This window comes from Lepidochelys kempii, chromosome 16 (assembly GCF_965140285.1).
Source record: "Lepidochelys kempii isolate rLepKem1 chromosome 16, rLepKem1.hap1, whole genome shotgun sequence".
Classification (NCBI taxonomy): Eukaryota; Metazoa; Chordata; order Testudines; family Cheloniidae; genus Lepidochelys; species Lepidochelys kempii.
Window position 1 is genome coordinate 22,639,284 of NC_136395.1, and position 11,294 is coordinate 22,650,577.

The following is an 11,294-nucleotide window of genomic DNA, read 5'->3' on the forward strand; positions in this document are numbered from 1 at the left end:
TGTCAGATAATGGGACTTCCAAATAGTGGCTCTTAAAAGCCATCTTTGCTGGCTACTTTGGTTAAAATGTAGTATGACATGAACTGCAACTGGTAAATATTTACATAAATCAGAGTGAGTGATATGTTTTCTGGGGCTGTTTCTGCCCTCAGTTACTGGTGTGGATCCAATGAGTGCTGTGATGTTTCTTAAGGGGACTTATCCTGATTTACACCAGTGTAACTGAAAGTAGACTATGGTCTTCGAGAGTTGACACCACTCAGACCGCTTTTTCTCACTCAGAGTCATGATCCTGGCGGGGGCAGGAGGAGGTGTCACAAGGCATCACATTTTCTGCACACCCTTATTCTTTAAGGTCAAATATTGCTGCTGTTACTTTTTTTAATGCTTGTGGTGAATGTGAGGAGATTCTGAAAACGTTTGATTTCACATAAGGGGTTGCCTGCCTGAAAAGGTTGAGAAATACTGAGCTAGACTGGGGAGGGTGGGGAATGTGTCCAATTACATGTGTGATGGAATGGCTAAGGAAAACAGCAAAGAGAAATGTCTGTTTTAAAAATGCCATTCAAAGGCTAATACTGGTTTTTGGTTCCAGAGCAAGCCACTGCCACCACCTCCAGCCGGGGTTCCTAAAGCTCCTCAGACTGCTCCACCTGGGCCCGGGGGTCCACCTGGTGTCAACATGTTTTCCAGAAAAGCAGGTAACCGCACGGTTGTGAATGGCAGTCCCCAGGATAGAGGGGAAGGCTTAAGATTGTCCCTGTTGTGAAGAACCCTAAGGCAAAGTTTCAGAGTAACAGCCGTGTTAGTCTGTATTCGCAAAAAGAGAAGGAGTACTTGTGGCACCTTAGAGACTAACCAATTTATTAGAGCATAAGCTTTCGTGAGCTACAGCTCACTTCCTCAGATGCATATCGTGGAAACTGCAGCAGGCTTTATATATACACAGAGAATATGAAACAATACCTATTCCCACCCCACTGTCCTGCTGGTAATAGCTTATCTAAAGTGATCATCAGGTGGGCCATTTCCAGCACAAATCCAGGTTTTCTCACCCTCCACCCCCCCACACAAATTCACTCTCCTGCTGGTGATAGCCCATCCAAAGTGACAACTCTTTACACAATGTGCATGACAATCAAGTTGGGCTATTTCCTGCACAAATCCAGGTTTTCTCACATCCCCCCCACCCCCATACACACACAAACTCACTCTCCTGCTGGTAATAGCTCATCCAAACTGACCACTCTTCAAGTTAAAATCCAAGTTAAACCAGAACATCTGGGGGGGGAGGGGGGTAGGAAAAAACAAGAGGAAACAGGCTACCTTGCATAATGACTTAGCCACTCCAAGTCTCTATTTAAGCCTAAATTAATAGTATCCAATTTGCAAATGAATTCCAATTCAGCAGTTTCTCACTGGAGTCTGGATTTGAAGTTTTTTTGTTTTAAGATAGCGACCTTCATGTCTGTGATCGCGTGACCAGAGAGATTGAAGTGTTCTCCGACTGGTTTATGAATGTTATAATTCTTGACATCTGATTTGTGTCCATTTATTCTTTTACGTAGAGACTGTCCAGTTTGACCAATGTACATGGCAGAGGGGCATTGCTGGCACATGATGGCATATATCACATTGGTGGATGTGCAGGTGAACGAGCCTCTGATAGTGTGGCTGATGTTATTAGGCCCTGTGATGGTGTCCCCTGAATAGATATGTGGGCACAATTGGCAACGGGCTTTGTTGCAAGGATAAGTTCCTGGGTTAGTGGTTCTGTTGTGTGGTATGTGGTTGTTGGTGAGTATTTGCTTCAGGTTGCGGGGCTGTCTGTATTTGTGCTGGAAATGGCCCACCTGATGATCACTTTAGATAATCTATTACCAGCAGGACAGTGGGGTGGGAATAGGTATTGTTTCATATTCTCTGTGTATATATAAAGCCTGCTGCAGTTTCCACGATATGCATCTGAGGAAGTGAGCTGTAGCTCACGAAAGCTTATGCTCTAATAAATTGGTTAGTCTCTAAGGTGCCACAAGTACTCCTTTTCTTAAGGCAAAGTTGCCACCCCTTTTGGAGGTGGCTTCTTTGATGAGCACTGGACAGCTTGCCATGTCATGGAGTTGTGGGCAAGATTGGCGTTGCTGGGTAAATTAGCATCACAATTGTGATTGCTGCCAACACCATATGCTGTGATTCAGGGTTTACCATCTTGATCCTTGGGCCTACTTTTTTCTGATCCTGAATGATGTTTTAACCAGAAGACCTGTTCTGTCTTCAAGCTGACTTATTTCCATATGTTTGTTGTCCTGTTTTCAGCAGGAACCAGAGCTCGTTACGTTGACATTCTAAACCCAAGTGGAGCGAAATGCAGTGGTGCTGTTCCTGCCCCATCAGACCTCTTTGCCCCCTTGGCACCAATGCCTATCCCTGCAAACTTGTTTGTTCCAAACTCAGGTGTGTAAACCCAATGCAGATAAACTGCAAGTAGCAGACCTCTTAACAGATGCTTATCCATTACATGTATCAAAAGTGCTAAAAAATGTTAACTCCTGTTACTATTGGTCTAAACTTTAAAACAACTTTAAAAGGCATTGAATGCCATGTTAGCCTGGAGATGGCAACTGGGAAAAAACAGCTACAGCTCTGCACTTCACAAACTTCGTCTTCTAGAAAACGTGTACTAAGAGGGGTTATGTCTTAGCTGCCTTGGGCAGCTAGGACCTCAGAACAACAAATCTGAGTGAGTCCAGCACCTGTTCTCCAAACCACATGACACTTTTAAACATTGATGCTATATAGTAACTCTATTTTTATTTAACAGGAAATGGGAGTTTTTACTAGAACCCACAAAGAGCACCTCATAAAGCAATCTGATTAAGCAATGTATGTTCTCTGCTAGACAAATAGTGCTTTTGTTTCCCCCAAAATTTGAACTGTGCAAGGTGACATAATTCATCAACCCTTATTCATATTTGCTAAGTGCTTGGCGTCAGTTCTCGTTTCTTTCTCACCTGCTGTTTTCTGTCCCAGAATCACGTTTTCTGGGCCTTACCAGCATATTTTCTTGCTATAGATCCTCTGTTTACTGTGTTGCTCCAAGGTTTCCCATATAAAATGTATATGCTTGTATTGCATATGGCTAACTATAGTAATATAATTAGCTGTGCGCTCATCCATTGAACAAGACTTCCCACCATCTTTGAGGGGAGATGGAAGAAATAATAGAAATAGATCTAATATATTTTTCCTTGAATATAATCAAACCAGTGTAACTTTTCAAATGAGATTTTTAATTCAGCTCATTCGCTGATTGCAGTTTGCTACTCTGAAAACCTGGTTCTGCTGTTGATTCTGTTCCTCATATATCTGTAAGGTCTGATACAGTGTTCATTTTTGGTTAAAACCTGTTTCTTCTGTAGTTCCTGAGGAACAGCAACCTATGGAAGGGAGCGGGGCACGAGAACAGACATTCTCTGCAAATCAAGTCAGCGCTGATGTTACTACAGAACCACAGGTAGGTTAGTAAAGATGCAAACCACCGTTCGTATCCAATTATAACATTTATTGAAAAAACTAAGTATTATGGTTGCCATTTCCTAGTGGCATAACCTAAAAGGCATGTTCTACCTGTACATAAATAATCCCTAGTGAAAGAAGGGAAAAAACTAGGAAAAGGAGACAGAAGAGAAAACACAGGGGAAGAAGGAAGATGGAAACCTTTTGCCTGGGCCCCAGTTTTGTAGGTGCTCAGTTATGGGTCCACATGCAGGGCACCTATAGGATTAGGACCCCTTAATTATTTTTCCTAGTGTATATAATATGTCGGTAGTCACTCTATATGTCATTGGTAACTTATAGCCTGAGAGTGACATGATCTACTCCCTCTGTGGAGATGAAGTACCTTTTCCGTGCTTCAGTACTATTTACTTTATTGTTCCTATGACTCATAACTACGTTATGTAGTCAAGCCACATTTACGTTATTGAAATATCAGTCAATACACGGGCAGGAATTCTTTGGTCTTATGACTTCCTCCCAAAATGTAGAATTTTGTAGTACCAATGACCTATTAATAGAATACCCTGTCTCTTCTGCATACCTCCATATCTGCCACATATTTAAGATGTAGATTTCAGATATTTACATTGTGAGTTCTTTGGAGCAGAGACTCTGTGGCAGTAGCACAATGGGGGCTCAGTCTAACTTGGGTTATCTGGGTGCTACCATAGTACAAATGAGTACTAATTAGACCTCCTGACTACTCATTCTTTCCCTGCAGTAGTTGCCATTGAACCTCTGTGTACTCAGCTGACTCAATCCCGGATGGTTTAGTAAAAATGGCTCTTCTCGGAGCTATGCTTGAAGGACACTCAAAAGCTTCAGGTCATGCAGAATATGGCAGCCTACTCAGCAGTGTTAGCCTTATCAAGTTTGTTATATCTCAGTGTATTCTATTATGGTTGCTTCCGAAGTGTTAGTACAAGCATAAAGCAATACAGAATCCCATTGGAAATCTAAATTTGGTCTCGCTGACTTAAGATATTGAAAATGAATAGGGTTACTTTTTTTTTCCTTTTTTTTAGTATTTAAACTCTACAATGCTTCCACCTGGTTCTGAACTCCCTGGGTCCAATCCAGATGGCTCCCATTCAGGAGAGGTAAGGCTTGCTTCAGAGTGGGTCAGCTATTGCCTCTGTGCAGCGTATTTTAACCATCAGGCTGTAATAGTTTTAACCTGCATAATCTAAAACAGCAAGTAACTGATTCAATTGCTGATGACTAGCCAAGATGGAAACTTAGTTACTGCCTCTAAAAATCTAAACGAAAGAGCCCCTCAATTCCATAAGCAAAGTACAAGCTAAATGTCTTAATTTCATTGCTGCAAGAGCACCTTGTTCTGTTTGAACAGGATTTTAAAATGTCTTTTCAGAACAAAGTATCAGTAACAGTTCTTTGGGGTCTTGCCTCTGTTCATGCATTTAATTTCACTAATATTAAATGCTTGACACACAAAGAGGAGAATAGATCGCTATATGCCAGGTCACCTTTTTTCCTACTAAATGTGTTCTTTATCTATAATTTTGTGCTTTCTAAAAAAAACCCAAACCTTTTGATTTTAAACTAACTTCTTGCTCTTCATTTTTTTTAATTCAAAATTGGTTTAAACCTTTCACAGAGTGAAACTTCATTTTTAATGAAATAAAATGACTGAAAACTGCTTGGGGCAGTGACATGCATGACGACATTTTTATTTGTTTTTTGTATGTGTGTGTTCTTGCTGTTTTGTAGCTTTCGCGCTCTAGTTCAATGAGTTCATTATCACGTGAAGTAAGCCAGCATTTTAATCAGGTACATGTGGCTGGCCATTTTCACTTACATTGGCTTTTTCCCCCTTTATTTTGCATTTGCTCAGTTTCTTACTAATGCTACTTTAAGTCATTTCCCCCCTCCTCCATTTCAAGGAATTAATATTAAAAATAACGTATGATGCAGTGTTCCTTTTAACACTTAAACAGGGTCTTCAAAATTTCACCATTACATTTATCAAAAAGCACGTAATCTAGGCATGCTTGCTTTATTTTTATGTTCTTAAGTAATTCACTTGGTAATTCTGCTCAACTCTGTCCTTACATTAATGAGAGAGCCAAAGTAGTCAGTTGCCTTAAATTAAAAACAAACAAACAAAAACACTTAATATGCTGCAATACTCTGAACTCAATAATGATAACCTTGCCCGTTTAATCTGTAAACAACCCCTGTAGGAATTAAAGGAATGCTTCATCTCTGCTGTTACGTTTCAGTGCACTGTAAAGAGCTGACATCATAAAACTTTTCTGTACGTACAATAAAGCATAACAGTTCTCACAGATGGAACATTTTATTTTTGCGGGAGGCCTAAGCTCTACTAACAAAACCACAGGGTACTAATTCAGTAAAGCTGCACTGGTGTCTTGTTACTTTCGTTTTTGCATGCTTGGATTTTCAGAGCTGTTTACAGTTCATGCATGTGATATTATTTTGCCAATGCCTACAGATTAAGCAAATAGTAATAATAATAATAATAAAGAGTTGCAAAAAGTGCTGAAACATATTGCACCCATGTGTTGCAATCTGCTGCTCTGAACCTACTTTAGAGTAGCAATGCCTATAATATCTTCTTTCTACTAGTAAGCAAACAAAACTTGGGAGAGATAATACGTAGAATTAATGGAATGTAATCTGCTTTCTAGCCTCTCCGTAGTGTGCCACCTTCTGGGGGACCTCCAGCAGGAACTGTTCAGTTCTACAACCCTTCTCAATTTGCACAAGTGAGTGAAACCCTCATTGTTGCTAGAGAAACTGTGTGTGGGCTCCTTTATCTTGAAAATAAAGCCAGGTAGCAAAATATTTCTGACATAGCTGATAGTGATGGTGAAATCTCTTGCTTCGTGTCTGCTTCTCATATCTGCCTTCAAAAAGTGACGTGGCATGATGTACCAGTTTCAAACATACAGACAAACTCTCTGCTTTCTTTTCTGCCCTTAATCTCATTCTGTCTCATCTCTGCATACGCCCTTCTTTTCCACCTCTGTCCCCTGTTCACTCTTGTTCATCTTTCTGATCCACACCTACAGCTCTCCTATTGTTTCTATGGTGCTAGTCCCTTCAGTTTACAAATCACTTGGCCCTATCTCTTCTGTTTGCCCTGCCCTCCATAATGTTGTGGAATTTAATCTTATTAGGTGCTAAGCCATAGTCCCTTACATCTGCTCCTCCCAACCAAGTATGCAGGGTCAAAAGGAGTGGGGCATGGGAAATATTCTCTTGTTTTAGGCTTTGCTGTGAGGGGACAGGAATCATGGGGTAGCCATGCAGCAGGCTGTCACTACTACCGGGTCAGGTTCCCTAGCCCAGCCTGTTCATCACTTTTGAATTTGTGCTTACACATGCAACACCCCACACCTGTCCTGTGGAGAATCAATCTTGGTGTGTTACAACAGACTTCTGAAATGTGGCTTAGCATCTTAATACTTAATGGCAGCAGACAAGCAAATCATTATCTGCCTTGCTAGCTGAATCTCTGATAAACTTTGGTTTTATATTTAAGCAGTTTACATGGATAGTAGTGACATGTTTAATTGACACTAGGATGTTAAATTTAGTTGTGGACCAGTCCAGCTCCTGTGTAAATCACTGGGAATTGGATTAGACCTCCAGCGTATTAAATTTCTTTTTTCAAAGCAGAAAAAAATATTCAGTCTTTGTTCTGAAAGGTAACCAGATTTTTGCAGGATTTTTAGTAGGTGAGAAGAGCAATTGCTTGATTTTTATAAATCTTTATCTTTTTCAGTCTCCTGCAACTACTGGAAGTTCAAGGCTGGGGAGAATTGGACAGAGAAAATACCCAACATTGAAATAGAATATAATGACTTGACGTTTGGAACACTTACACTAGTTCTGGACATTCAAAGAACTACTCAAATTTTATGGCACATAGTAGTATCATTGCAATCTTGAAATTGACATGACAGTAATTTAATGCTGGCTGATCATTTGTCATGGGTCTCCCTACTTGTAGCTCATGTACATGAATCATTACCAAACTAGAAAAAATATACATTTTCCCTTAAAAGCTGGTTAGAAAGGTATAATCTCCTACTGGGGTTGGAGAAGGATGAATGGGGAAGGATGTGGTTACTGTCTGTTGTGAAAACCAACTGTAAACTGCCACCAAAGGGAGGAGTTCTTCGGTTGATTTTAAACCTACCAGTGTGACTTGAAGACATAAATTAGGTTTTAGGGTCATTTCTGAAGGACACTTCCCTCCCAATGTAGGACATATATGTCCACCTTTTAACAGAAAACTCTATGGCCTTAACAGGACCATGCACAATTGTAATGCATATAAAACAATACTGGCATTTGCCAATATATGAAGGTTTAAGATGCTCATCTGGGACATGCCTCACATGCTTATATTTTTTTTTAGGGGAGGGGGGCCTCAGCTCATCCAAATAAATAAATTGGCCTATAGTGAATTAAAACTGTGACTGTAATAAAATCTGAAATTCGTCTGATTTGGATTTTATCTAGTATGTCTGTAGTTGTGTTTTAGACTCCTTGTAAAACAAATTGTATAGTCTGAAAGAAGCTCTTTGTAAAATAGTCAATGCTGTACTATTTCTGATGAGTGAGTGTTCTTCTTAAGTGCAATATGGTTACTTGCTTTCTCTCTCAAACTACTGGCACTATATAATTAAGGTGGTAACAGCTTGAAAGTTGTTTAAAAAATATTTTCCTTTTGAGTGCCAGAATCTCTTCCTAATGCTCTGCTCTTGAACTTCCGTTAATAAAATAACTAAGGTCTTAAATAGCTAACAACTGAATTTCATACTAAATTAAATGGATTACACCTCTACTGATGGACTTGAAAAGCTTTAGGTTTAGTATAGGAAATTCTGAAAACCATTGAGGTGTAACATTCACATGCATTGAAAAGTCTGAATGGCCCACAAGGAGAGAAAATAAACTTCAAATATTTATTAAATCATTAGGTCATACTTTCTTTAGGATTTGACAAGGAAGCTGATTGATGTTACTTGCATTCTGCCCATGAGTTGAAATAATGTATATGTGGAATTAATTCCCCCCCGCCCCCTTTTTCCTGGGTAATACATACCACCTTTTGAGATCTGGGCAGCCGTATGTATATTTCCAAAGGGATTATACATGATTTGAAATAAAATGTGGTGACTTGGAGGAATTAGTAGCCTTCTGGTAGTGGTCCATGCTCTAAATCCTGGACTTGGTCAGCAGCAGTCAGTGTGGCTTTCTTTTGTAACTAAAAACCTGTTCAGATACTTGGCTTCAGAGACTGCCAAATATCTTTTAATTCAAGAAGGCTTCCTCTGAGCTGGGAGCTGCTGTCTTTCCGAAGTGTTAGATTTGATGCTGTAAATTCTTAAATAAAATATTTTGCGCTCTGGAGCACTTTCACACTTTACTTTTTCTTGTGGTTATTGGTTAGCAAGCTAATTGGATGGAAACTTTTCTGGACAGTTGGAGATACATCACTGAACGCTTCAGGCTTCTTAAATAATTTAGAAAATACTGCCTCTTAAGGATTGCCACTTATCCATTACTAATCTTTAACTTGTATATATTGGAAATTGATATTTCAACCTCTGATTTAAAAGTGAATATTTTCCTTTTAATGTTCAAAATTAAAACCTATTTTACAGTAAATAAATGACTTTCCAATTTGTTTCAGGCTTGTAACAATATAAAAAAAATCAGTGCTTATTAGAAAAGCAGTACAGTTGGTTTAAATGTACACTTTTCAGTAAATATCAGACAAGGGTTTTTTTTTAAAGGATTCATCCCTGGGTAACCTTCCCAAAGCCTCTGATTTTTATATGGTTTTATAAATGTGCTGTTTCCTATTGGGTTTGCATTACTGCAGCCCGACATCAAAAGTAGTCAGTATCTTCTCTTCCACCTGGATACTTTTTTGTGTGTGGAATTTTCCATTTGTCATGGAATGGTTTAGAAAGCGCACTGTTTTTACCTTTATAATATGCAACTGTTTGTAACTGAGTAACAGGGCAATCAAGTATGTTATACAAAGCATCAATGGTGCGGACTAGATATTAATCTAATCCTCCTAGCTTTCAATGTTTCGTATTAAGTGCCAGCCTTCTTGATTTTTGTTTCTGTTTTTACTATGTTTTCTCTATTCAGATACAGCCAGTTTACTAAAGTTAATAATGCTGTTTTATAGTTCAGATATGGATAATTAGTTTTTCTTCACACCTTCACTGCATGTTTTATGTCTTAACTTTTGAAATACCTGCACTTCCTGCAACCACAGGCTCAAATGCTGGCAGCTGTTCGTCCTTCTGCAACAAACTTAATTTATCTACGTCAGAGGTCCTCTCTTGGTATAGATACTAAAGGTTTTATGGTAGTTTTCAAAAGTTCTGGGACCTTGGATACATTTTTCCCTCCACCTGGAATGCAGCTGCATTTTGATGCTAGTTTGTATATAGTGGTGAGTTTGGATGACAAGCACTGATCCTATTTATGATGTGCCTATTCACTGAAATTTTTTTTTGGAAGATTCCATGATAAAAGCTGCATTAGTTTCTGTCCACTTACAGACGGCTTGAAGTAGGAGGTGCTTGCTTAGAACAGGCACAGTTAAAACCTGTTGCATCCCTACTTTATGGGCCCAAGTCAATGAGGTTTTTTCCTTTTTTTTTTTTTTTTTAAAGTAAGTATTTAGTAGCATGTATCTAACCTCCAATCAATTTCTAAGTCTGAGAAGCAAGAAATGCCTCATCCTTAGTTCTAGGCACCTTTCTTTAGCTGACACTTCCATGTTCAAATCAAATTTTATATGAAAGTCCTCCCAGTGCTTAATTTGCAATGAAAGAGGTGCTGTGGCTCAAGCGATTTTTTTTACATTGATAACTGATGCAGGAACGCCAAAGCTATGAATTGCCAAGCCTGGAGGAGCCAGGGCTCGGCCTTGCCAAGCACTGGCACAAATTAAGCACTGAGTTCTCCCCTTCCATCTCTCAGGTGCAATGGGTGAGACGGTGTCTCCTGTGATCCTTCATGATTTCCCATAGGGCCGCCTACTGATATTGCAGATCGGTTCAGACTTCGTGCTAGTTTTTCAAAAATCCTAGTAATTTGCTCTACCATGTATATTTTTAAAAAACATTTCCTTTCCCGAGCTGCAGAGGTGAGACAGAAAAAGTTTCCATTTATTCTTGCTCAAGTTTTGTAGTGTATGGTGGAAAGAATACTGCAAACGACCTGGGTTTCTGGCTAACTCTAGTGAGAATCTACTTGTATAATTAGTACAGTTTAAGGGGTAAAAAATGAAAAAGGAATGGGTGTTAAACATAAGAATTGCCATACCTACTTCAGCCAGTGCTCCACTGTAGTGCAGCCACAACTGACAGTGTTCGAGGCACCTGTAGGATACCATGTAATGGACAGTTGTGGGATAGTCTCTGCCTATAGACGACAATGTTACTTCCTAAACTCTTTCAGTTGTCTAATACCCTGAAACATCCCTTCTAAATTCTGTATCCTATCTCCTAGAAATAGCGGCTCCTAGTATATCATGTTTAATCCCTTGTTGCATCTTGCTAAATTGTTGAAAGGCTGAAATGGGAGGCCCCTGGTTCTCAACAAGGGGTCTGAGTACTTCTGGGGGTACAGGTTTCAGAGTGGCAGCCGTGTTACTCTGTTTTCGCAAAAAGAAAAGGAGGCCTTGGGGCACCTTGGAGACGAACCCATTT

At 39.5% G+C, this 11,294-nt stretch overlaps 1 protein-coding gene across 7 annotated transcripts in view; it reads left to right on the plus strand.

Annotated features, from left to right (window-relative positions):
• The window catches only part of SEC16A (SEC16 homolog A, endoplasmic reticulum export factor), a 42,329-nt gene extending 33,346 nt beyond the window's left edge, over positions 1 to 8,983 (plus strand). For 5 of the 7 annotated variants that reach the window (XM_073314693.2, XM_073314694.2, XM_073314697.2 and 2 more), the window contains 7 exons: positions 596 to 701; positions 2,317 to 2,454; positions 3,420 to 3,514; positions 4,584 to 4,658; positions 5,290 to 5,349; positions 6,231 to 6,308; positions 7,331 to 8,983. In XM_073314693.2, coding sequence (XP_073170794.2) covers positions 596 to 701; positions 2,317 to 2,454; positions 3,420 to 3,514; positions 4,584 to 4,658; positions 5,290 to 5,349; positions 6,231 to 6,308; positions 7,331 to 7,399 — 621 coding nt within the window. In that variant the 3' untranslated portion in view covers positions 7,400 to 8,983. Of the gene's footprint in view, positions 1 to 595; positions 702 to 1,568; positions 1,645 to 2,316; positions 2,455 to 3,419; positions 3,515 to 4,583; positions 4,659 to 5,289; positions 5,350 to 6,230; positions 6,309 to 7,330 lie in introns of those variants that run through there. The other 2 variants (XM_073314695.2, XM_078849112.1) reach the window with 2 other exon arrangements.
• Positions 8,984 to 11,294: the final 2,311 nt, after the last annotated feature.